At 35.0% G+C, this 26,994-nt stretch overlaps 1 protein-coding gene across 1 annotated transcript in view; it reads left to right on the top strand.

The window, feature by feature from the left end:
* Nucleotides 1–318: 318 nt before the first annotated feature.
* ksh (transmembrane protein 167A-like protein ksh) overlaps nucleotides 319–26,994 on the top strand; it is a 59,729-nt gene continuing 33,053 nt past the window's right edge. Inside the window, exons 1-2 of the mRNA XM_090403910.1 lie at nucleotides 319–639; nucleotides 9,409–9,518. Coding sequence (XP_090260036.1) covers nucleotides 637–639; nucleotides 9,409–9,518 — 113 coding nt within the window. The 5' untranslated portion in view covers nucleotides 319–636. The remainder of the gene's footprint in view (nucleotides 640–9,408; nucleotides 9,519–26,994) is intronic.

Genomic DNA, 26,994 nt, shown 5'->3' with positions numbered 1-26,994 from the left:
GGGACAAAGAGCAATCCTTAGAAAATTTTTTCAAGACGGTGGTTACAAGCAAGTGATAAGTAGTTTTTTTTTTTTTTTTTTTTTTTCGTAGAGAGTGGTAGGTGCACGGAATGCAGAGGTTTGGAATGCCGTAGATTGGTGACTATCTTTTGCGACAAATGACAAGTTTTGTGACTTGTTGCAACATGCACTGTAGTATGGAATTCAGCCGATGAGTTCCACCATCCTTTGCAGACTAATAATAATATAGGCGAAGCCGATTTAATCTCACTCCATATAAGGAATAAAGGCACTAGCGGATTTTAATAATAATATATCTTGAACCAACTGACGGTGATTGCGCGAAGCTGTTGATTCCAATAATGATTGACTTGTTTTATCACTTGTAAGAACTGGTTAGTTAACGTTAAATAAAAAGAATTAGTTTAAAACTCTCCGAGGGTGTTGTGTTGGGAGGGGAAAAAAATGTAACCTTAAAAAAAAAAAAAAAAAATTGAATTTCACGCCCTTGATAGCAGTTTCGAAGTCTTTGCTTTGTATTTCATGTGATTAGTTATTTAATGGACATACGTAGTTTAATAATAGAACCTCGCTTCTTTTATCAACTCTGAATTTAATATAAGTTGTCAGTGAACAATGGTAAGTATCAAATGATTTGTGTCAGCAGTCTGTGAAAAGTGTTTAAAATGGTTGCATCTTGATTATTAAGTTCTGGGCTTGCTTAAAGGAAATAGAATGTTTGATTTCGAAATACAATAAATGTGGTTGTCAATGTTGAACCGTGATATTCTTTTTCTTTTCACATCTAGTTTATCCTAGTGGTACAAACACATCATGCCCATAGCATCTTTAACTTCCAAAAAGCTTAGTATTCTTTTTCATTCTAAATAATACTTCCTTTTTTCTCAACTCCTGATACGTTATAAATCTCAGGTCTTTCCGACCTTAAAATATTCTCACGTTTTGGGTGTTGTGCCCAGTACTCCCTCAGAATGCGTGATTTCTATTCAGAAGAGAACTATTTGCTTTCCCATGGGTGCTCTGTATCTGCATAATATCATTTCTGTATTTCCATGGACAGTGCTTCACCAAACCAGCCAATACCATTTCTCTATTTTCATTAAACCATGTATGAACACAAGCAACTACTGGTCAGCATCCACATACAATTCAGCTCCAAACTTATTGAATCAACTTCTCTTCCTCCACCTTCATTCCATACAATTCTGCTTTTTGGAATGGCCTTTTTCATGCAATTTTCCCCAATGATTACAACTCTCAGCTCTTTAAAAAAACAAATGAACAAATTACTTTCTTCTCTTTAACAACTTCATGGACCACTTGACCACAGATGACACCACTGTGTCATAGGGCTTAGGACCTATCAGTCCCCCCATACATGATAGGTCCTAAGCCCTATGATACAGTGGTGTCATCTGATAAATTTCACCAATTGGAGAGAGAGAGATGGGAAGAAATTTGAGAATGGGAAATTGGACATTCAGATTTATTTGCACTTATGATCCTACAGAATGTTCTACTAAGGAAGAAATAACAGAATTTTTCAAATTGTTAGAAAAGGGAAGCTGACATAAAAGGGAGAGGGAGAAAAGTTCGTTCTTGTTGGAGACATAAACAGCAGAGAAGGAAGTAAATACTAGATATACAGAAATGTTTTAGTAAAATTTATAGAATGTACAAAGACAGTTCTGTTTAGACATGGGAGTATTCAATGCTAGTGCCATGTTACAACACATATATACATTAATTCACATGGAAGAACACACAAGAATATGAAAAAAATGTCTTATTTGACTGTTGTTTTTGTTGATAAAGAAGGTTTGGTCTCTAGTAGGAAAAAAAAACAAAAAAAAAAAACATTTCACCTCCTTTCCCCTCCCCAGCAAGGATAGACTGGTAATAATTAGTATTAATAATAATACTAAATAGAAAGGGAAAAACATATGTAACATAGTCAGGCCCTGTAACTATCTCCCCCTATCAGTCTTGATGATAACATATGCTTGTACGGAATACAAGCATATCCCAAACCAGTTGGGAAATAGAAAGTGATCGTTTAGTTTTGAATAGGATAAAAATGAATATCATACAGATATTCTTCGCTTTGTGTTCTATCCAGTAAACTCTGTGGTCTGCATGACCAGCCTATTCTTATAGCTAACATTGTACAGTTCTGATATTTTCATTATCCATCTCTGTACCCTCTCCAAAGTTACTTCAAATCCTGGTAACCAGATCCAAGCAGAGATATCAAAATGTGTTTAATCAAAGGTTTATAGAATAGGAATGCCACTTTTTTATCTCTTATGGTCAGTATCCTTGATATTGAAAATTCTCTGAGTTGTCTTCACAGCCTTTGTAATATGACCTTTGAACTTCAAATTTCTATATACAATCACCACAAGATCTCTTCTTCCTCCACTTCTTTCAGTACCACTAAGTGAGTATGAAGCATCCCATTTGTAAATCCCAAATTTAAAACCTTAATATTTAATTATATTAAACTGATGTCCCCATTCATTGCCCACCTTTCCAACTTATTCAAATCCTCTTGTAGAACCAAAGCATCTGCACTATTACTAATAACCATCTGTTTCATTTCATCTCACACTTCATTTGCAAGCAACTGAATATCTCCTTTTATTTACTCGAGTGACAGTATCAATGACATTTTCAATAAAGATTGAACAGCAATGGCTCCAGTACTAAATCCTGTGGAACTCCATTTGTAACTTTCTTACTCTCTGATAATGTCCCCACATATACAATTCTCTCTGATATTCCTCAGAAGGCCAGTTATCAGTTCACCAAACTGATATCCAAACCCATATGTTGCAACTTAAAAACCAACTTGTCATATTGCACCCTGTCAAAATGTCTTTGCAAAAAAAAAAAACCAAGACAGTGTATGCCTTACCCTCGTCCACTGCTCTTTTTACTCTGTTATAAAAGGTAACTGGATTACTAAAACAAGTGTGCTCCTTTAACAAATCTATGCTGACCTACAGAAATAATATTTGTTTCAGTAAGGAAATACTGTGAATAGACATTTAATTAAAATTATAATAACGGAATTAACTCGTAAAATATTATTTATTAGTAGAATTTTCACCTGAGTATCACAGGCATCTTCATTACATGTAAAAGGTTAATTAAACAATAAGTGACAATTCCAAAAGGCACCACTTAAGTAGATAATGTAAGCTAACTAAAAAAGGTCAATAAATTTCCTAATTTAAAATTGTTAAAATATTTGATTGTGTAATGCATTCTGGTTATTTTACCTTTAAAAACAAGTTATATCAACAAATCGAAGGAACAGTAATGGGCAATCCTATTTTTCTTGCTGTTGCCAACTTCTTTATGGAGCACTTTGAACAACGTATTTTTGACAACATTTCACCTACACCTACTCGTTGGTTAAGATATGTAGATTGCATTTTTGCTATCTGGAATGGCTCTTCTGATGAATTACAACAGTTTCTCTCGAAATTAAATGCACTTCATCCAAGGATCCAGTTCACCCCAGAAGTAGAAGTAAATAAGCAGTTAGCCATTTTAGATCTTTTAATTTTTTGCCAAGCAGATGGTAACCTACAGTTCTCAGTTTATAGGAAGAAGACTTATAATACGGGCCATTATATCCATGCTGAATCTCATCACCATCCCAGTCAAAAGGTGGGAACCATTAAAATATTGGTTCATCGGGCCCATTCCTTTCTTCAGATGAACATAGAAAGAATTGCAATATATTATTTCCTCTTTTTTATCTATTGGATATAAGAATTCTTTCTTCAAAAGAGCTTTGAGTAGTTTTGATATATCTTCCTCTTCAAATACAGAAGAAATAATGTGTATTCCTATCCCTTATGTGCAAGGCATTAGTGATTGCATAGTAAAAGTTTTAAAACCACTAAATATTTTTGTTGCCTTTCGATCCATCAGAAAAATCTCTGCCTTTCTCACGTCTCCAAAGGACAAGCTTCCACATCTCAGTTATCCAGGTGTCTACCAGATTCCTTGCTCTTGTGGGTTATCTTATTTCAGACAAACAGGAAGATCTGCTCTTATTCGGCTAGATGAACACAAGTCTTATATTTAATACCTTGAACCTGAACAGTCTGGACTTGCAGAGTATGCCATCAACACTTGACATAGAGTTCACTGGAACAAGACAAGAGTCCTTCACAAAAGTGGATTCCTCATGGAATGGCTTTATAAAGAAACGTAAAACTTTACTTCTCTCTCCTAACAGATCCGATGGTCTACGTCTATCCCCTTTGTGGGAGGTAGTACTTTTTAAATCAGCTAATCTTTCCCAACTTTTTATTGTATATATATGTATATAATTTATTTATTTATTTTAAAAAAGATAAGTTAGGAAATTTAATGATCTTTTTTAGTTCTCTTACATTAGCTACTTAGGTGGTGCCTTTTGGAATTGTCAGTTATTATTTAATTAGCTTTTTACATGTACTGAAGACCTGTGATACTCAGGCAAAAATTCTACTAATAAATAATATTTTACATGAGTTAATTCCATTATTATAATTTCAATTAATAAATAATATTGCCCTCATCTGTCCAATTCTGTATATGAGTTCTTACCAGTTTCTCCAAAATCTTAACTACAGAAGAAATATAAACTGACTTATAATTAAATACCTCCATTCTACCATCTCCTTTATGCAATGCAGCACTGTATAATCCTCCTTCCATTCTGCAGGAAATTAGCAACCTGAAATGTGGACATCTAGCTCGAGTAGATGACATTTAACCAGAAATGCTGAAATAAAGGAGAGATAAGTTTTATAATGGTGTTTGTATTATTTTAAACTGTGTAATGAATTACAAAAGGTTGATTTCCAGATGATTGAAGCAGAGCTGTCATATAATTCATCTGTAAAAAGGGAAAAATGAATGAAAATTACAGAATAATTTCTATACTGAATGTTTCAGATAAGATTTAAGACACTGAGAAAAATTGTGGAAGTTAAACTTCAGGAAACCAAACTAGGCTCATCCCAAATAGTGGCTATCAGTATCAGATTTTTACTTGAAGACAAATAGTTAAGTAAACATGCATATATAACAACGATCTGTATTTGTTTTATTGATTGGGAAAAGGTCTGTAAGATGTCAAGTGAAAAAACTATTCAAAACACTACAATTATATGGTGTAAATCAGACATTGTGCTGATATACATGTAACTGATCTAACATATAGCCTATGTTAGAAATGATAGAGGTACAGAAAATTTTTATGTAAAATCATGTAAGATTTTATAGCAGGTATTTGTGGAGAAATTAAATGGAAAATGTTCATATCAAGAATTTTATGATGATAGTTCACAATCAATGTGAGATTTCTGATATGTATCCTCAAGGGGGGGGGGGGCATATAAGATACTGTAGTAGTTGTACATGATTAAGTTAAGTTTATATTATTACTGATTTCCTGTCAAGTGATGGTTTGTTTCTTGATGGAATTTTTAAAATTTCTCCAATTAAAGGTCAATTGCTGAATATGGTATACTGAGATTTAGTTGTAAACAGTCTTCAAAATTACGACTGAAAACAAGTTTATTTACTTTTTATACATATCCAGATTTATAAATCTACACTGTACATAAATGCATCTTATGTTCTGCTCACATGCTTTACTAGTAGAACATAAGATGAATTCCAGCCTAGCATATTTTTTCTAGTTAGCCATTGTGATGGTATAATAATGTATTTGTCAACTTGAAAAGCACTAATTGAAACTGATAGGGCTGATGTACAATTCAGGAGGTCTAAAAAAAAAAAAAAATCAAAGAAAGCGCCAAAGAAACTGTTAACTTGACTTGGAATCAATCTCTCCTGGTTAAGAAAGTCCACTGATGCACGATGGGAGGAATTATTATTATTATTATTTGTCACCTGAGTCCAAAGACTCATCGAGGAAGGATATCTACTCTACAACTCTGCTTCCACCAGTCACAATCCACCAACTGACCACAACTACACCAATGCCAATTACCACCATGGTGCTGTTGGCACACTCTCAAGGGAGAGTGTGCCAACAGCATCGAACGATTGAACCCCTTCCAACTACTAACCGCACTCAAACTTGCTTAACTTTTTGATGAGCCGTTAGTAGTAGAGGCTCTACCAATCGAACAACCTTTGCTGTTCTTAAAGTATGTAGGTGTACTCTTTCTTGAGCTTCTTTTCACCATCTCGTTTTCATCTTTAATGATTGCGTTAGCCAGAGCTGGTTTAGATGCTCCAATTTTTTCCTATGAAAAAAATTAAAAATAACAATTCTAAAACATGTTTTATTACTTAAGTGTCATGTGGTTTGTCACTGGTTATTAAATAATTAAAATTCATTCATTAAATAATTTTACCACATCCTCTGCAAAGGTCACTGTGCCCCTATCACCATCCATTATGCCACCTTTCTGTAGTCTTCTTCATTTTGCTTGCCACATAGTGGAAGAATTTCCTTTGATTGGTCAGATCTCGAATCCTCTCCTATTGCCTCTTTCCTTGGTGCTTGTACATTTTCTGGCCTACACTTTATATTCCTAATGCATCTAGTCTTTGCCTACTATCTTGTTATAATGCCTCCACCTTCAAGAGTTTTCCTACATTGCTTGCTTAATTTCACTGTGACTTACACAGTTATACGTTTCCGCTGTGTTTTAACCAATTCCCATGTTCTGTCAGCTTTCCCCTGGAAGCACATAATCTCAAGGTATTGGGTTATTATTATGAAATCCCCATAGTCACCACCTTACAATTCTGCTTATCCATTTTGATCTTTCTCCTGCTTGATTCCTTCTCCTGTATTTTTGAGAACCTTATTAATTATCTCCGAGTAGATGTTAATAAATAGTGGTGATAATTTACAGGCAGCAAGTTTCTTTTCATATTTCATCTTAGCTCTCTGTACGATACTTGTAACCTTTCTGGCCTGCACTTTATATATTTCAAGACACCTCCCACTGTTATTCTTATGATATTCTTTCAACATCATCTTCTTATGGATCTCTTGCTTAATAAGGTATGCATCCATTTCATTCCCATCCTATTTGTTCTTTGAACTCTAGGGATACATTCAAACGCTGTCTCATTTAAGCATTTCTTCAAAGCTTCCCATGCATTGCTGATATCCCATTCAGTAATTAATACCGTGGGACCAAAGATAGTATTATCCTGAATTTGTCATTATTTCCGACTTTGTAGTTTAGCATATAACCTGTCCCAATTGGAACGTCTTTATAGTTAGCTACTTCTCATGATAGTATGGCATGATCTCTATCACCAGCTTGTGGCAAAGCATTTCCATTCTTAACTGAGACCCCTTCTCATGCTATGATCAAATCTAGCTTTTTGATTTTGAGTTCCTTCTTTCATATACAGCTTGAGAAAGCTGTCTTGCAAGACCTTAATAAATTCTTTTATTCTTATCATGTTGATTCTCTTCTACGTAATCAATGCTTGGATAATTTTAGTCACCCATTATCATCCTGGGTAATTTGGTGATGCATTTCTTCATCCCCAGTTAATGAATCCCCAGGTTTATAGCAACACCCCACCATACTGTTTTATTATTGTTGCTTTCCTACTTCCCCCTCTTCTCCTATTTTTTTTTGTCATTTCTAGAAATACTATATCTTTTATACTCAATCTCAGTTATGTCTGACTCTGATAGCCAGATTTCAATAATGTCAATAAACTTAGGTCATAATACATTCAGCAACAAATTCAGTCCCTTTGTTCCTGATGTGTCTGGCACAAATGCCAGACACATCAGGGACAAAGTTGGACAAAGTTGCTTGGCCAAGTTGGACAACTTTGTCTTTTTCCTCCCAGATACACTGCAAAGATATAAACCCAAAATGCACATTTCCACTCCTTGGCCATATACATAACCATGCTCAATGACATTCATATCATTATCATGCTTGTATACCATAGTTGACACACGCACTTTCTCACCATTACTCTTGATCTAGTTTCCGTTACTCTCTACATTAGGTCTCACCCCAATAAATAATTTCTTCAGACTCCTGATGTGCCATATTCATTCAAGTGCAGGCCATCCCTATTATACTGATGTTTCCTGCCATCAAACTCACTGCATTAATCTGCCTGCACATTTGCTATCATAACCCTCCTTCGTAACTCGGTAGTCTCGTATCTCTGGCCAGCCAATAGTTTTTACTTGCTTTTCTTTCTTGCTTCTTCCAGCAGTCATTTCATATCCTCTCTCATACTGTATTTGTTGCCACTTAAATCATTAGTTCCAAGAATTACCACCTTTTACTATTCTGTTTTTCTATTACATTTGTCACATTTTTAATTTTTGCTCCTGGGAAGCTCGAAGCAGTAATTCCTTCAGCAAGGGCCAATTTAATGATTGAATCACCATTGTCATATTACTTCTTTATTCTTATTTTAATTGACTTACCTTATTATTATTATTAGCAACTTCAGTGCTTTCTGTATCTTTTCCTAAGTTTCTTGAAACATGTCACAACTTTTTCTAATTCTCTGGTTGATTTTTTTAATATTTTTTTTTAATTGATATATTTCAAATGTCAAATTTCTGTTATCAGCATGACTGCTGCAACATTTCGGCTCAGCGTGACAAAAGTTCCTATAATCAACATTTATGTTAACCTGGAGTATTGATATGATCTTGCTGTAGGTGAGTTTTTGGTATTTAAAAAAAACTAAGAAAATTTCTACAATTATATCACTGAATGCACTAATACAATAATATACCAAGGATACACCAGTTAATATATGAAAACACTCAATAAATTTTAAAAAATCAATCTTACAGGCGTTTTGTAACAGCATCTATATTGTCCATTTTTTTTAATGACATGTCTCAGTAAGTCAAAGTTCCATCAAGTGATGGTGTAGCATTTGTTTTCTTCAAAAGATTTTATTTATAAGCTTAATTTTCTTTTATTAAATGGAATTTGTCCAATTTGCTGTATTTCACCAGGGGTGAGTGTATTTGTCAAGCTGTGATCATCCCTTTTTATAGTAGAGGCATAAGATAGAAAAAGAGCATCTGAGAAATTGATTGAAGTGAGTCAGAGAAGATGGATTGTCATCATTTAGATTTCCCTTTTCTGGATAGTATCAATCATTTTTAGAGTGATTTTTTTGGTGCACCATTCCAAATGTGAAAACAATATTCTAGGGTTAGGGCAGGTGTGTGTGAGGGGGAGTAAAATTTTTTTAGAAACTGGACCCTGTCATAATGTCATTTTATGTGATTTCTATTAAACTTTGACTTGATTACTTTTCTTCCTCTTATTATGTAATAAATTTTGGACATATGCTTAATGTATTGGATTTTTTTTATTTTTTTTATTGCAGTCTGCTTTATTTAATTTTCAAAGTCTTCTCACCGTGGTTCTGTTGCTGATTTGCACATGTGCCTATATTAGGTCATTGGCTCCAAAGCTTTTGGATAAAAATAAAGAAGGGTAAGTATACAAAAAGCTGCAGTTCACATTTAAATTTCAATATTTGTTTTCCTATCTTTAAACTCTTTCATTTAGCCCTTACCATAATACAGTAAACTGCTGAGATTGGCTTCTTATAAATCAACTATTTCAAACAAATTACTAGTCATATTGGGTTTAAATACTGTTTCTCTTAATAAATTCATTGTTTTATTTACAACTCTATGCGTATTGTGCATAGCATGATTGGTGATTGAGATTGTCAGTTTACTATGATAATGTAATTGTTAATTACTAAAATAAAGAGCCAAAAGGCTTCAGTTCGGCGATTTAAAATTACATAAGCAAAGTGGATATTAGATCCAGTATTATTTCAAAGCCGAATGTAAAAAACTTAGAAAGTTTCGTAAGGTAAGTTGACCAAAGAGCTTACAGGAATACACTTCCCAACATTCACGAGTTGCCTTAGTGTGGACTACTTAAAAGACATAGGCGCTGTCCAAACGTCTATATATTTGCCTTTTATTAGTCTATTTTGATAAGGTTTCACTGGCTTGACAGCTGTTTTGAACTGGTTGGTTCTCTTCAGAGATCAGGCAGAAACCTTAAGAGAGCAAAAACTCTTGGGTAACTTGGGATGGAAGAAACTTGAAATGTCAGAGAAATGTATTTTTTGTAAATGAACTCTCAATGTGTAAAAGTAATTTTATGCGCAATTTATAAATTTACATAAAAGTAATTTTATGCACAATTTACAATTTTACATAAAAGTAATTTTACGTGCAATTTACAATTTTGTGTAAAAGTAATTTTAATTACTTTTATGCACCGAATAAACTGGATAAGCTCATCTATACTTTTCTCTGGATCTTTTTTTTTTTTTTTTTTTTTTACTGCCATTTTCCTTTAAACATTTGTTTTGGTAATATTTTCTCTCCCATTTAGTTTGTTACCACCTTCTTAGATTAACTCTTTTTAGGCATTCTTGAATATTAAAAAAAAAGCCAAGTTCTTTTCTGATGTCTTCATTTTTAATGGGATTCTGCCATTCACTGTCCAAATTTTCCTTAGAATCATTATTTATGTACATAAGATTAACCACCTTATCCTGAAATTATGGTTGCAAAAGCTAGTCTTGGTGGATCATGGGTTTTAAAGACCTCTAAGTGCTATGATCATCATTATTATTTCTATAATCTGTATTCTTTAACATGTTTTCTGCCAACTACTAGTACACTCGTAGTTGGTGTACATGAGCATCACAAGCCAACTACGAATATGCTCATATGTTGATTACCGACCTCCTATGCCAAGCACAAGTTAACCCGTAGCTTGTGAATAAAGTGGAGAGCATGTCTTGGGACTTAGTAGAAGGAAAATAATTTCAGCAAAAGTATAGTATATTATAAGAGGTATTGTTGCATAAACTGTGTATTTATTAATAAATAAAACAATTTTTTGAAGTTTTTTCAACATTTTAATATACATATATTTATATACGATATATCATCATCTGAGTCATCGCTAGAGTAGTGTGTGTAGGATTATAATCATCTTTGGAATTGGAAACAAATAATTAATTCCATTCATCATCGCTCATATTAGCGTAAGCTTCTAATTCTTCATCAGTAAGCTTTCTTTTACTGGCCATGGCATAATTGAAGGTTTTTATTTAGATAATTTTAAATAATAATGTAAGACTAGACACAATAAATATGCTGAACGTCACTGACTCTGAACTCAAGTTACACAGTCGTCAGTGCATGTAAGACATAGGGGTGATACGAGATTACTTGTAGTTGGTTTATGAAACAAAATTCTGTCTGATAAGCCAGCTACGAGTTAACTCGTATTGGCCTTGTAGAAGTGAAAGTGCTTGGCGTGCAGTAACAAACTATGCCTGAGGAGCGTGGCAGCAAACTTGTTAATGAACTCATTGTGCTCAGATTTGATCACCCAGTTTTCTTTATAATGCAGAAATATTAGAAAGGGTCCAGAGACAAGTGACCCAAGTCAATGTCAGGATTTGGTATGTTGGTTATGAAGAGAGGTTGAAGGAATATAAATTGCAGAGAGGCAGAAAAAAGGGGTGATATAATAAACATTTCATTTAATGAGATTATATTGGATTAATAGAGGGGATGATAACAAAAATAGAAGAGGAGAGAACAAGAGGCTGTTCCTAGAAGTTTTTGATATTTATACCACACATGAACTTACACCACACTTAAAGAGCTGGAAGTTGAAGTTGTTGGGAAATGCATTATGAGGAAGGCTTTTACAAACGACAGATAGATGGAATAAATGAGGAATAGGAGAAGCAGGTTCTATGTGTTTACAGGTGTACTAAAAAGAGATGTTGGGTAGTTCAGCTTATTTTAACAGGCTCAATAGCAAGTCAAGGAATGATGTTTGCCAATTCATTGGAGCAGTGACTATCAAAGTACCTGTATAAGACATAGAGCTGAAATATATTGCATGTGTGTGAGATAGAGGTTGAAGAGACTCTATGAGGGAAGGATCATTTATAAGCTGAATTACTCTACTCCGGACAGCATCAAGAATTTTAAAGGAGGTTTTAGATGCACCACCCAAATGTGTGAACAATATTCTGAGGATGGGTGGATTTGGAACTTATATGAGGTTTGTGAATCAGTGGGTGTAAAATAACTCCTTGAGCTGAAAAGAATGCCTAGTTTTTTAGAGGCTGAGGAAGCTGTCGACGTGATGTGTTTGTGCCAGGAGAAACTGGAGGTGCGTATTGGTCAAAACTGTATAACTGAAAGAGGATATCTCCACATAGCCTTTGAAGAAATGCAGAGAACTGGCCAGAGCTTCTGACCTAATGTCCATTCCTCACCTTCTCATGGTGCACCCAGTTAGGTATCTACCTGGATACTGAACGAACGAGGATGGGCTGGCAGTTTGGGATTTAGCCGACCAAATTGTATTCTTATTGGCTTAAACCAAAATAAAATGATGCTACAACATGACAGAATTTCATGCTGGCTGGGGCATCGCCCAGTTAAACAAGGCCCCCATTCTTTTCGCCAGGGAACCAGGGCAAACAATGAAAAGTCAGCTACTGGAACAAATCCTAAAATGCACTCTAACTCAACATCACCAGAGTTCAAGATTGGCACTATCAACATAAGAAGCCTGTATGGCAAAGAAATGGAGCTAGATGAGGAATTGGATAAGTACCAGATCAACATAATGGGGGTGACTGAAACAAAAAAAGGCAAAAATTGGTGAGATCTTCCTGAGCAATAAATACAAAATGTTATATTCAGGCAATGACAATCAAGGAAAAGAAGGAGTAGCCATAGTATTCAACACTAAATACAATGCTAATCTTGAATGGCAGACAGTCTCAAGTAGAGTGATGTGGGCAAATATCAGAATACAGAACTGGACAATGAGACTTATTTATGCTTATGGTCCTACAGAAGGTTCTACTAAGGTAGAAGAGGAGGAATTTTTTGAGGCTTTAGAGAAAGCAACTGACACAATAAAAAGGAAAAGTTGGTCCTTGTTGGGGATCCAAATAGCAGAGTAGGAAATGATTATCAGACATACAAAAATGTTTTGGGAAAATTTGGAGAAAAGAGCAAAGCTAATAATAATGGCAAATATCTGTTGGATTTCTGCTCAGGACATGGACTGGTTATTACTAACACCATGTTCCAACATAAAAATGTGCACAAAATCACATGGAGAGAAGAGGCAAGGAATAAGAAAAGTCTCACTGACTATGTTATTGTTGATAGTGATGTTTTCTCCCTGGTGCAGGACACCAGAGCGTACAGAGGATTTGAAATTGGAAGTGATCACTATTTAGTCTTGAGCAGGATAAAATTGAATTTCATATTGAAAAGAAGAACATGTAAGAAAGTTAAGAAAGTTTTAAAATGAATAAAAGTTGAGCAGCTCACAGATGTGAACTAAATTACACAAACATTATTCAAGAAAAAATGAAAGCGTTTGAGAACGCGAACGAAACCATGGAGAGTCACTGGCAAGCCCTGAAGAAAACATTGATTGATTCAGCCAGAGAGGCATGTGGTGAAGTTGTCTGCAAGGATAGAAAAATCAGAACTCCCATGGTGTACACAGGAAGTTAAAGAGGCAGTGAAAGAAAAGAAGAAAGCATATCAAAAGTTGCTGGAAAATAAGTCAGCTTGTGTTATTAGAGAATACAGAAACAAATGTAAGAAAGCTAAAAAACACTGTGTAAAACTAGCTAAACAGAAGTCATGGGAAGACTTTGGTAAGAACTTAGAAAATAAATATGAAGAAGGTGGCAAGATATTCTGGAGGTTGTTGAAGAAGCTCAGAAATGGAGGAAAGAGCGCTGTTAAAGGAATTAAAGATGATAAAGGTGACATTAAAACTGGAGAGAACGATATTCTTGAAGTACGGAGTAATTACTTTGAAAAATTGCTAAATGAAACAATCAGTGACAGCGCTGTGGTAAAACACACTTAACTGGCGTGCAAGCAGGAATACATGTCCATACTTGAAGTAGAAAAAGCCATCCAAAGCATGAAATGTGGAAAGTTGGCTGGAGTAGATGATGTTCAACCAGAAATGTTGAAGTATGGAGGTATAAAATTCTTACAGTGACTGCACTGCATAGTTCAGAAGGCCTGGACACAGGGACGAATTCCAGATGATTGGAGCAGAGCTCTCATAGTAACCATATATATAAAAAGAGAAATAAAACTGAGTGTGAGAATTGCAGAGGTAGTACAAGAAGTACTACCTCTGTAGTTACTACCTCTATCCTTATCACTCAATGAGAAATGAGTGATAAGGATTGTGGAAGGTAAGCTTGGTGAAGAACAAGCTGGATTCAGGCCAAATAGAGGCTGTCAGTATCAAATTTTCACTTTATGACAAATAGTTGAGAAATCATGGGAATATAACAAAGATCTGTATTTAAGTTTTGTAGATCTGGAAAAGGCATATGACAAGGAGCAAGAGAGAAGCTATTCAAAATGCTATAGTTGTATGGTGTCAATGGGGCATTATATCAAGCAATACTTAGTCTTTGAGTTGTAAGTACAAGAAGATGGTTTAATGTTAGATCTGGTGTCAGACAAGGATGTACATTATCCTCTCTGTTATTCATTATTTATATGGATCACATTATGAGGGAAAGTGGTATTAAACCTGATATCAAAATTGGAGATGTCAATCTCAGCTCTTTGCTTTATGCAGATGATGTTGTACTCCTAAATAAATCTGCTACAAGTCTGCAAGATTCCATGACTAAATTGAATAACTGTTGTAACAGGTATGGTATGAAGGTCAGCAATAAGACAATGAAAATAGTCGGAAGCATTGAAAATATCATTTTAATAGCCAAACATTTCAGCTATTTAGACATGATTTTTAATAAAGATGGTAAATTAAACATGTAAATAGACAACAGTATCAACAAAGCTGGTATAGTAGGAAGTCAACTGAATAAATTTATATGGAATAAGAGAGAAATTAATCAAAACACTAAATTATCTGTATACAAGACAGTGTTCAAACCAATTTTAACTTATGGATCTGAGAACTGATTAGAAATAAAACACTTGACCAAAGACTAGAGACCGCAGATATGAGAGTCCTGAGAAAGATTAGGGACATGAAGAGCTGGCATCAATGGCAATATCATATTGAAAACGAGGATATTAGGAAAGAACTATAGGTGGATTGATACAGTAAAAAGTGCCTTAGAAGACAGAAATAAGACAGAAATATAAGACCTGATGATATTTGAGTCTTGACATTTAACAGACTGATTTGGAGGAAAATTGGAGATAGGAAGTTAGTAATGATGTAAATTTTTCATGTAGCACTATCATATCCTGTACACCCCTTGAGGGTACATGTCAGGAATTTGATGAGGCTGGAGGTAAATGTCTGCCGCAGGAGAAATATTCATCCTCTCTGGTGGTGGTGGTGTGTGTTACTTATGAGATTCCTTTTGCAAGGTAAGGCAGAATTGTGTTTTGGTAGCACTAAAGGTGACCAGGTTATCTTTGCTCCACTGAAGGATGGTATGGAGATCAGTATTTAAGGAGCTGGTTGCAGATGATCTTAATATAAGGGATGTCAGGGAGCTACATGGGTTTTCAAATCAGTAAGATGGATTTATAGTGTTATCATTGGCAAAGCTATGGATAAGATTTGTAGTGATTGGGAGTAGGTCATTCATGTATAAAGGAAAGAGGGTAGGTGATAGAACAGAGTCCTGATGCACTCCTGCATTAGTGGTAAAGCTCAAACAAAGAATGATGAAAGAGAAAGCTGGCTATCCAGTTACATACATTGACAGGTAGACCAAAGGAGGGTAGCTTGCAAAGCAGGCCTTGATACCAAACATGATCGAAAGCCCTGGAAATGTCAAGGTACACGTTTCTCCAAACCTTTCCATGGCATGTGTCCTGTGGTTGGTGATGTAGGGGTAAAAAAAGATCTGTGGATCTCGATTGGCAGAATCCGTACGTGGTTGCTGATTAACTGGTAAGCTTCTAGGTAGTATAGAAGTTGACTATTGATAACTTTCTCAATAATGTTGGAGAAGGCTGATATGATAGCAATTGGTTAATAGGTTGGATAGTAGGCTTTTGTCACCCTTTTTGTGGTGAAATGAGTCATGTAGAATATAATTTGGGCATTGAAGATGAGTTGTAATTAATATATCTGCAGTTTGCATTTCTCTCAAGAGAAAGTGGTCTGATTTGGAAATCTAAGTAGTGATGAATTTATGTTGGAATTTGCTGTGGATGTTTGTAAAGTGGATGTGAAAAAGGGCTTTTTTTTTTTTTGTAGGTTGTCAAGGAAGATTTATTTTGATTGCATTGTTGCCATTGTTAAATTGTGAATGAAACTATGTTGTGTATTTTGTTTTTTTTTATTCACATTTAGCATTGCTTATTATATATTAATCATGACTTGTATATATTATATATTAATCAGCTATTAATTTATTAAACAATAATATGTGTATAATTTATTATAACTTATATATATTGTAACGTGAATATTATTATAGTTATCTGTATACGAAATGAAAGAGTTGAATAAGTAGCTCTAATATTCTATTTATTGTGTTTTTATTAACTCAATGTAGTGGTATAGCCTTATGTAACATTAGCGAAAATGTTTACATTTATTTGTTGTCATGGAAATGCATGAAATAAACGAGCGCGAGTGGAACAGAGCGTGAGCTGGAGAAAGAATAATAAAAAGATATAAAGTAACAAGAAGAGAGTTGAGAGGGGAAATTTTGAAGTGAACGGAAGCAAGGGTATAAACTAGAGAAGTAGAAGTAAATGAAAGGTTCTTAAGGGCAGAAGTTAAAAAGGATAATATTTGTAAGCGAGCAAAGACGAAGTGAATCTTAAAGTTAGCTGAAGGTGAAATCAGCAGTAATAATAAAAGGAAATTAATGCCGTAATGGGATAATATAAAATGCTGGACGTTCAGTGAAGAATTCTGAATAAACCCAGTTGGTCTAGAATTGCGACTTATATCTAACTCGCCCTAAAGAGAACCGCACAGTGTTTTAATTGGTTGATTAGTGGTAACAAGGATAGTTAAAGTAACTATCCTTGTTGATGTCTAGAGTTCTGAAGCGCGATTAATAGTGTTTTAATTATAACTGTGGATAAGTCTTATAGATGTGTCCTTAAGTGAAATAAAAATTATTTTAAAAGTATGCTCACAACGTAATTGATGTACTAGGAACTATTTCTGGTAAGGACTATCATATTGTATTATTTCACTGCATGAAGAATTAAGTGTTAATTACGCTACGTTTAACTGTGGAAATTCTTCGTGATTGAGAGTTGAAGATAAGAATTGCTTGAGAGATATTTACAGCTATTAGTGCCTGCGATATTTTTGAACTTATAGCATGGCTGAGAAATGTGTGGAAACTGATTAGATAGGAAGTTCTATTATGTTTAATTAAGTGTAGGAACTTCGTGGCTCAGAAACTGAGAAAGTGTATGTGAAGGTTTGGGAGATTGAGCTAATGTGATTGAATTGACCTAATGTTTAACTTGTTTCTATTGTTTAAAATTAGAAGTAAGATTTATGTATGTGTTATATAGCTTATATTAAATATTTCATTTTGTTAATCTAATTATTGTGTTTGCCTGAATTCCTTTTTATTGCACCGTTCACAAAAATTCGAATCTTGCGGGAATCCCAGGTAGAAAACAAATCCTTCGGCCAGAATGAATGAGGAGACTGCTAACTTAAACAAGATGGCGGATTCGAACATGAAGAGAACAACGTCACGACACCATCATTGTTTATCTGTTTCATTTTTGGTTTATTATTCAATGAAAGGAAAGAGTGAGGACATGCAGTGGGATGAGATAAACTCGTAAACATACCACCATATAGAAAGTGGCCAGTCTCCTTGTCATTCTGTGGCCTCAGCAGTGACTCCTGCATACCACTACTTGGACTCCCTCAGCAGGCACGACCTCACTGCATGTGACAGCAGGATTATGCATCAGGTCGATCCTGAACTGGTCGGTAAGGAATCATGAAGCCTCCTGATTCCTTACCGACCAGTTCAGGATCGTAGACCATCTGGCAGCCTGCTTGTGTTCACTGTTCACCCCTTTAAATGGAGGAGGAGGATCTTGGTTTCTAAGTATGTTAGGCATGAAGGATATCACTCATACTTTGTGGAGAAGAGGGGGGGGGAGAATAGTGGCTAGAACCCTTACTCTGGAGACTAAACATAGCCTTTGCCACTTCAGGCTCTCAATAAGCAGTGTGGCGGTGTTTCACTAAGTGCTGAAGATCATTTACCACTTAGCGATCTACTGTAGTTGGCATTTTTTCAACTAAGAAGATATCCTAGTTGCATGTACCAGAGTCGGTTTTGTGGAAACAGGCCACCCATGGGATGGTGTTGTTGACTTGACAGGAAGAGGCTGTATATTGAAAATCCCTTTCATTATGTGGGCCAAGGTTTAGAAGGGTGAGTGGAACACATTGACATAGTATGAATGTCAGGAGCGTTATTAATTTTAAGATTCAATATGATAAATGTGTTGTTGGTTGAACAAACCTCCCATGACGAGTGCTTGCTCCATGGAAGTCGATGCAATGATAATAATATTTTGCAAACTGCTAACTGGATATTTTTATTGACTTCTTTCATGTTCCATATATATGTACTGTATTAAATTAACTACCAACTACACCATGTTTACTTATTCTGTTATCTCTTTTCATTACATAGAAAAAGTGAATATTAAAGATCTAACATCATTTCAAAGCCAAATGTTTGTAGCAACTATGAAAGTTTCGTAAATTTGACCTGAGAGTTTTGAGAATACAATCCTCAAAAGTTGCCTTAGTTTGCACTACTTAAAAGAAGAACATGACCACTGCCCATGCATCTGTATGTTTGCCTTTTATAAAGGTTTCATTGGCCTGACAGCTGTTTTGAACCGGTTGGTTCTCTTCAGAGAGCAGAAACTCTCATTCATTACTAAAGAAATCCAATGTCAAAGAAATTGGATTTTTCATAAGTGAATTCTCAGTCATTGCGTAAGAGTCGTTACTAAAGAATGAGCCATACAGCTTCAACTTGGCAATGTAAATTACGTAGAAAAAGTGATTATGAAAGATCCAACATTATTTCAAAGCTGAATGTTTGTAGAAACTGAAAGGTTCATAAATTTGACCTGAGAGCTTACGAGAATATGATTCTTGGCATCAGAGTTGTGCTTTAACATGACCGCTAATCTTTAATGTCCACTTTTTTATATATAATTTTTATTGCTGAAACGAAGCTATATGGCTCTTTCTTTAGTAATTACTTTTATGCACTGAATGAGAGTTCACTTACAGAAAATACATTTCTCCAACATTGGATTTCTTTAAATTAAAGATGTGAAGAAGTTATGTTCTTGGCTTAATCCTTTATCCAAGTGTGAGCAAACAAAGTTTGTGCATGGAGTATCATATCATCAGTGCCTTAGTTTGCATTATGGAATGCTAAAGCAAAATTACTCATGTGGCACCATAGCAAATTTACCTATGCAGCCAGCAAGCTACCTGTTCGCCTCTAATTGACTGTGCATTTTGTCCTTTTGGCTTCTATTCACACTACTAAGCTCAAATGCGCACTGCCTTCCACAAATCTGTTTCTACTGAACGTCTACTCTTGTTGGTTGTGCTTCCGTTATCATCATAGTCTATTACCACTACCAACAACCCTGTTTTCACTGTCAGAAAACATCAGTACCCTTTATATTTCTATATCATCATCTGCCAATGAATTCTTACTAATGCCAGTAATTTTTGACTAAGTCAAATTAACCATTATGCAAAACTTTACTTTTTTTATGATGCACCTGCCATTATAATGGCAGGTGCATCATAAAATTGTTTGCAAACAGTGAAAAGTTAGGTACTGGAACAAACTTCAACTCAGCTTCGGCAGGGTTCAAGATTGGTACTGTCAACAAAAGAAACATTGATAGAACAGAAATGGAACTAGCAGAAGAATTGGATAAGTACCAAAATGAAGTTATTAGTGTTACTGAAGCAAAGAATACAAAAACAAGTGAGTTTTTCTAAGCAACAAATGCATTCAGGCAATAATAATCAGGGAAAAGGGGTAACTATAGTATGTGATACAAAGTATGAGGATAATCTTGAATGGCAGGCAATATCAAGTAAAGTGATATGGACAAATGGGAAAATGGACTAAAAATTATACTAAAGAAGTGAAAGAATTTTTCAAGCATTAGAAAAGGCAGCTGGTGAAAAAAAAAAAAAAAAAAAGTTAGTCTTGTTGGAGATCTAAAATCAAAGTAGAAAATTATATGACTCCCACACATGAGAGATCACAAGACCTATAACACAACATGGCCATGAGTAAGTGAGTGATTAAGGAGAAAGAAGTCTCCCATTTCTCAAAAAGTTGGGGGATTGTATTCATTTGGAAAAACAGTATGGGGAGAATGTTCCAAAGAACAGAGGTGGATGAAATGAAGAAAGCTAAGTTAGTTCATTTGGTATGTTTGAAGTAGGTCAGCATATGGGTGTTGATCAATTGCTGCTCTAGTTCTTACATGTTTAGGAGAAAGCTCTGCATAGTGAGTTCAGTGGAGCACAGTCCATGAAAGTACCTATAGGACCTATGTGAAAGTGACCGTCCTCTTCTGTATATATATCATGATAATAATCAACAGTTCTTAAGGAGGTTTAGTAGTACCATTGTGGTCCGACTTTATAAGATGCAAGATCCGACTAAACTTAGAACAATGTTCTAAGTTTAGTCGGATCTTGCATCTTATAAATTGTTAAGTATTGTACAGGAGAGAGATAATGTTTAGAACAAAAAAGAACACTCAAGTTTTTTAGAAGCCGAGGAGCCTGTTCACGTAATATGTTTCTCTCATCCTGCTAATCCTGATGCATTCAGCCTAGAAGGGAAAACTGATCTTGAAAGGATATTGGATTCTCAAAAGTAAGTGGGAATGAGGTAGGATCTTTCTTGCAAGTAATACTTTAATGGATTGAAATTCACTATGTTGTTTTCTCTCCTTTGAGAATGGTGAGGAGATCAGTATTTAAGTCATTAGTTGTGGAAGATCATGAGGCTTCATTCCTCTGAGTACTACATGTTTTCTCGAATAAGGAGGAATGGAGATTACCAGACATATAGAAATGTTTTGGAAAATTTGGAGAAAAGAGCAAAACTGATGGTAACAGTAAGTACCTGCTGGATTTCTGTTCACTAGACTAGTCTTTACTAACACCATGTTCCAACTTAAAAATGTTGCACAAATTCACATTGAAAAAAGACACAAGAAATAAGAAGTCTCTTTGACTGTGTTAATGTTAATAGCAAATCTTCACATTGGTTTAGTACACAGAGAATTTGAAATAGGAAGTGATCACCACTTAGTTATGATGAGGACATATTGAAAACAGAAGTGTATAAGTTTTAAAAATAATCAGAGTCAAGGAGCTTTCACAGAGGATGTATAGACTCAAATACACAAGTATTAAAAAAAAAGAAAAGAAAAAAGGGTTTGACAACAAGAATCTGAAGTTGGAGATCCTGAAGAAAATATTGGTTGATTCAGTCAGAGAGGCATGTTAAAGCTATTTCATGCTTCCAATAAGTAGGGTGGTGGTGGTCTTACGCCAGATGAAATTCATCCAGGTTTTCAGGTTAAGTACAGTCTAGAGTTGAGCATTTCTAATATGGAAATATTGTAATACCTGTAAGTTTTTCTTGCATCTGTTGTTATTATTGGACAGCAAACTGATCTTTGTCAGTTATTTAAGGTTTTCTTTCCACTATCCATTATTCATTAGACGCCACATGGTCACTCTGTTCCTTAGTGATGTGCCACACCAGTCCTTGTAAGATGGTCCTGTTGTATGCTTTTCTGGAAGCTTCAACTCTCTGAAGATCAATAACTCCAGACACACTATACATTGAGAGTTTACCCCTTTGTCTTTTTGCAGGAACTTTACCTTCTGTTACTGTTTTGAGAAGTCTTCCTTCCATCCTTTCAACATGTCCAAAGTATTTCAGCTTTCTTATCAATATCCTTAAGTAATCTTAAAGTTCAACTGATCCTTTATCGTACTCATCCATTTGACTGCAGTATATGATATCCTCACCAGTCTTCTGTAACACCAGAACTCAAAAGCAGTTATTCTTTTCTTGTCAGACTTCTATAGGTTCCAAGTCACATCCAACTTCTGCTGTTCGAAAAACAGCTGCATCCTTGCCACTAGTAAATATAAAAAATTGGATTTCTTTACACTATTCTTTTGAGACATGTACATAGCAGAAGTTGTTCATTTGCCTTTTCAGCGTATGTATATAGCAAGGGTCTAACTGGATGAGTACTTATATGAAACAGTTTTTTGTTATAAATAATAAAGTTAGATATCTGAATTGCTCTGAATCTGAATATCTAAATAGGGGTGCTTAAGGGTCAAAGCTGTGTAACCGAGAGGAGACCTCCACATAGCCTTTGAAGGAATGCAGAGAACCAACCAGAGCTTCTGGCCTAATGTCCATTCCTCACCTTCTCGTGGTGCACCCAGTTAGGTATCTACCTGGATACTGAACGAACGAGAATGGGCTGGCAACTTGGGATTTAGCCAACCAAATTGTATTCTTATTGGCTTAAACCAATATAGAAAATGATGGTACAACATGACAAAATTTCATGCCGGCTGGGGGCGCCGCCCAGTTAAACAAGGCCCTCATTGTTTTCACCAGGGAACCAGGGCGAACATCGAAAAGTCAGCTACTGGAACAAATCTGAAAGCACACCCCAACTCAACATCAGTAGAGTTAAAGATCAGTACTATCAACATAAGAAGCCTGAATGGCAAAGAAATGGAGCTAGCTGAGGAATTGGATAAGTACTAGATTGACATAATAGGGGTGACTGAAACAAAAAAGACAAAACTGGTGAGATCTTTCTGAGCAATAAATACAAAATGTTATATTCAGGCAATGACAATCAAGGAAAAGAAGGAGTAGCCATAGTATTCAACACAAAATACGAGGCTAATTTTCTTGAATGGCAGGCAGTCGCCTGCCATTCAAGAAAATTAAAATGATGTGGGCAAATATCAGAATGCGGAATTGGACAATGGGACTTATTTGTGGCTATGGTCCCACAGAAGGTTCTACTAAGGTAGAAGTGGAGGAATTTTTTGTTGCTGACACAATGAAAAAGGAAATTTTGTTGCTGACACAATGAAGCAACTGACACAATGAAAAAGGAAAAGTTGGTCCTTGTTGGGGATCTAAATAGCAGAGTAGGAAGTGATTGTGACACATACAAAAATGTTTTGGGAAAATTTGGAGAAAAAGAGCAAAGCTAATAATAATGGCAAATATCTGTTGGATTTCTGCTCAGGACATGGACTGGTTATTACTAACACCATGTTCCAACATAAAAATGTGCACAAATTCACATGGAGAGAAGAGGCAAGGAATAAGAAAAGTCTCACTGACTACGTTATTGTTGATAGTGATGTTTTCTCCCTGGTGCAGGACACCAGAGCGTACAGAGGATTTGAAATTGGAAGTGATCACTATTTAGTCTTGAGCAGGATAAAATTGAATTTCATATTGAAAAGAACATGTAAGAAAGTTTTAAAATGAATAAAAGTTGAGCAGCTCTCAGATGTGAACTGTGGACTAAATTACACAAACATTATTCAAGAAAAAATGAAAGCGTTTGAGAACGCGAACGAAACCATGGAGAGTCACTGGCAAGCCCTGAAGAAAACATTGATTGATTCAGCCAGAGAGGCATGTGGTGAAGTTGTCTGCAAGGATAGAACAATCAGAACTCCCATGGTGGACACTGGAAGTTAAAGAGGCAGTGAAGTAAAAGAAGAAAGCATATCAAAAGTTGCTGGAAAATAAGTCAGCTTGTGTTATTAGCGAATACAGAAAAAAATGTAAGAAAGCTAAAAAAGCACTGTGTAAAACTAGCTAAACAGAAGTCATGGGAGACTTTAAGAACATAGAAAATAAATATGAAGAAGGTGGCAAGATATTCTGGAGGTTGTTGAAGAAGCTCAGAAATGGAGGAAAGAGTGCTGTAAAAGGAGTTAGAGATGAGATGATAAAGGTGACATGAAAAAAGGAGAAAAAAATATCCTTGAAGTATGGAGTAATTACTTTGAAAAATTGCTAAATAAAACAAGCAGTGATAGCACAGTGGTAAAAAAAAACACTCAACAGGCATACAGTCAGAAATACATATCCATACTTGAAGTAGAAAAAGCCATCAGAGGCTTGAAATGTGAAAAGGCAGCAGGAGTAGATGATATTCAACCAGAAATGCTGAAGTATACTGGTATAAAAGTCTTCAGTGGCTGCACTTCATAGTTCAGAAAGCCTGGACAGAGGGACGAATTCCTGATGATTGGAGTAGAGCTCTAACAGTACCCATATATAAAAATGGAACTAAAACTGAATGTGAGAAGAGGTATTTTCCTACTGAGTGTTCCTGGCAAGATCTATGCAAGTATACTTGAGAAATGGTTGAGAAGAATTGTGGAAGAGAAACTTGGTGAAGAACAAGCTGGATTCAGGCCAAATAGAGGCTGTCAGGATCAGATCTTCACTTTACGACAAATAGTTGAGAAAGCATGGGAATATAACAAAGATCTGTATTTAAGTTTTGTCGATTTGGAAAAGGCATATGACAAGGTGCCAAGAGAGAAGCTATTCAATATGCTACAGTTATATGGTGTCAATGGGGCATTATATCAAGCAATACTTAGTCTTTATTTGAGTTGTAAGTCAGCAGTTAGAATTGAAGGAAGTACAGGAAGATGTTTTAATGTTAAATCTGGTGTGAGACAAGGATGTACATTATCCCCTCTGTTATTCATTATCTATATGGATCACATTATGAAGGAAAGTGGTATTAAACATGATATCAAAATTGGAGATGTTAATGTTAGCTCTTTGCTTTATGCGGATTATGTTATACTTCTAAATAAATCCGCTACAAGTCTGCAAGATTCTCTGACTAAATTAAATAACTGTTGTAATAGATATGGTATGAAGGTCAGTAATAAAAAGACAAAGACAATGAAAATAGGCAGAATCATTGAAAATGTCAACTGCATTGTGAATGGAGAACCTATAGAACAAGTAAAACATTTCAGCTACTTAGGCATGCTTTTTACTGAAGATGGTAAATTAAATATAGAAATAGACAACAGAATCAGCAAAGCTGGTATGGTGGGAAGTCAATTGAATAAATTCATATGGAATAAGAGAGAAATTAGTCAGAACACTAAATTAGCTGTATACAAGACAGTGTTCAAACCAGTTTTAACTTATGGATCTGAGAGCTGTGTCAGAAGTAAAACACTTGACCAAAGACTAGAGACTGCAGATATGAGAATCCTAAGAAAGATTATAGGCGTGAACGGATGTCATCAATCGCAATATCATATTAAAAATGAGGATATTAGGAAAGAACTTGACATTGTCAGCATCCAGGAATGCGTTAGCAGAGCTAATCTCAGGTGGTATGGTCACTTAAACAGAATGGGCGAAGAAAGATTAGCAAAACAAGTGTTCTCTGCTAGGTTGGCAGCAAAACGACCCAGAGGAAGACCAAGATATAGATGGATTGATATGGTACAAAGTGCCTTAGACGATAGAAATATAAGATCTGATAATGTTGGAGTCTTGACAAGTAACAGACTGATTTGGAGGAAAATTGTAGATAGGAAGTTAGTAACGATGTAATTTTTTTCATGTAGTACTATCATATCCTGTACACCCCTTGAGGGTACATGGCAGGAATTTGATGATGAGAACTTAAACGGTCAGAAGCATAATTCTTTTCTTTATCTTAATCTCCTTGCAGATATCTTTTATTTTACACCATTCACATAATTTCAATCAAATTTGATATGAGATCAAACTCTTCTGTTGATTTTGACCAAACTTGGAATATAGTCCTTTCTCAGGTTGCTCATTTAATAAGTTTGAACTGACTAAGAGAAAAAAATGTAAAGTGGTGCACTAGAAAAGAAATTATCCATTGAATCCAAATTATATCATAATTCAAATAATCACAGGAAATGTTACGTTTATCAACAGAAAAAAAAAAAAAAAAAAATATATATATATATATATATATATATATTTTTTTTATATATATATATATCTATTGGTGATGTCTACTAAAAATTTCTTGTAAAAGAATATGAGTAAAGTATTGTTGGTAGAACATAACTTGCCAAATTTTATGAAGGTTGATTGTACTTGAAATGTGGCTGTGTCATCCATAAGGATGACATGACTATCTTAATCATAAAATTTCAGTAAAACAGCAACAGTGCATTTAAATTGCTGCTGACCTAATTTTATCAATACTTGGCTTTTTTCTGTGATTCACAAAATGCCTAGCAAATTTCCTTTTTGGTTATCCATCTGTCCATCTGTACTCATGTACTTATTCCTTCATTGGCGGCTGTTGATTTCTTTAAAATTCAGTATTTAGATCCTTTATGAAAATTTAAGCATTTTCCCCAATGAAATTTTAACCTTGCAATGCAGAATATTATAACTTAGAAAAGCAGACCAACTTGTTCTTTATTGGTTAGGAATATGATGGCAATAGTTGTCTGTAATGCCCTTGTTGGGTAAGTCAGAGAAGTGAATTTGACTACCTAGTGATGACTAAGGATGGAAATCAGTTCCCCCCATTTTGTTTTGTTTTATTTTATTTATTTATTATTATTATTTTTTTTTTTTATGTAGGTCACCCATGAAAGGTAAACCCATACATTAGCATCATGAGTGGGCTGTGTGTACTTTTTTTTTTTACATAATCCAGAAACCCTGCTTTAGAGATCAACCATGGAACTTTTTCCAACTAATTCAGGCATTGAAAGTTTATTTTTCAATTGGTTAGAGTATAATAAATTTAGTTTAATC

The sequence above is a fragment of the Typopeltis vanoorti genome, chromosome 14 (assembly GCF_054136105.1).
Source record: "Typopeltis vanoorti isolate ZY-2024b chromosome 14, IOZ_Tvanoo_1.0, whole genome shotgun sequence".
Classification (NCBI taxonomy): Eukaryota; Metazoa; Arthropoda; class Arachnida; order Uropygi; family Thelyphonidae; genus Typopeltis; species Typopeltis vanoorti.
The sequence above is the reverse complement of the archived record's forward strand: the minus strand, read 5'-3'. Positions and strand labels throughout refer to the sequence as shown.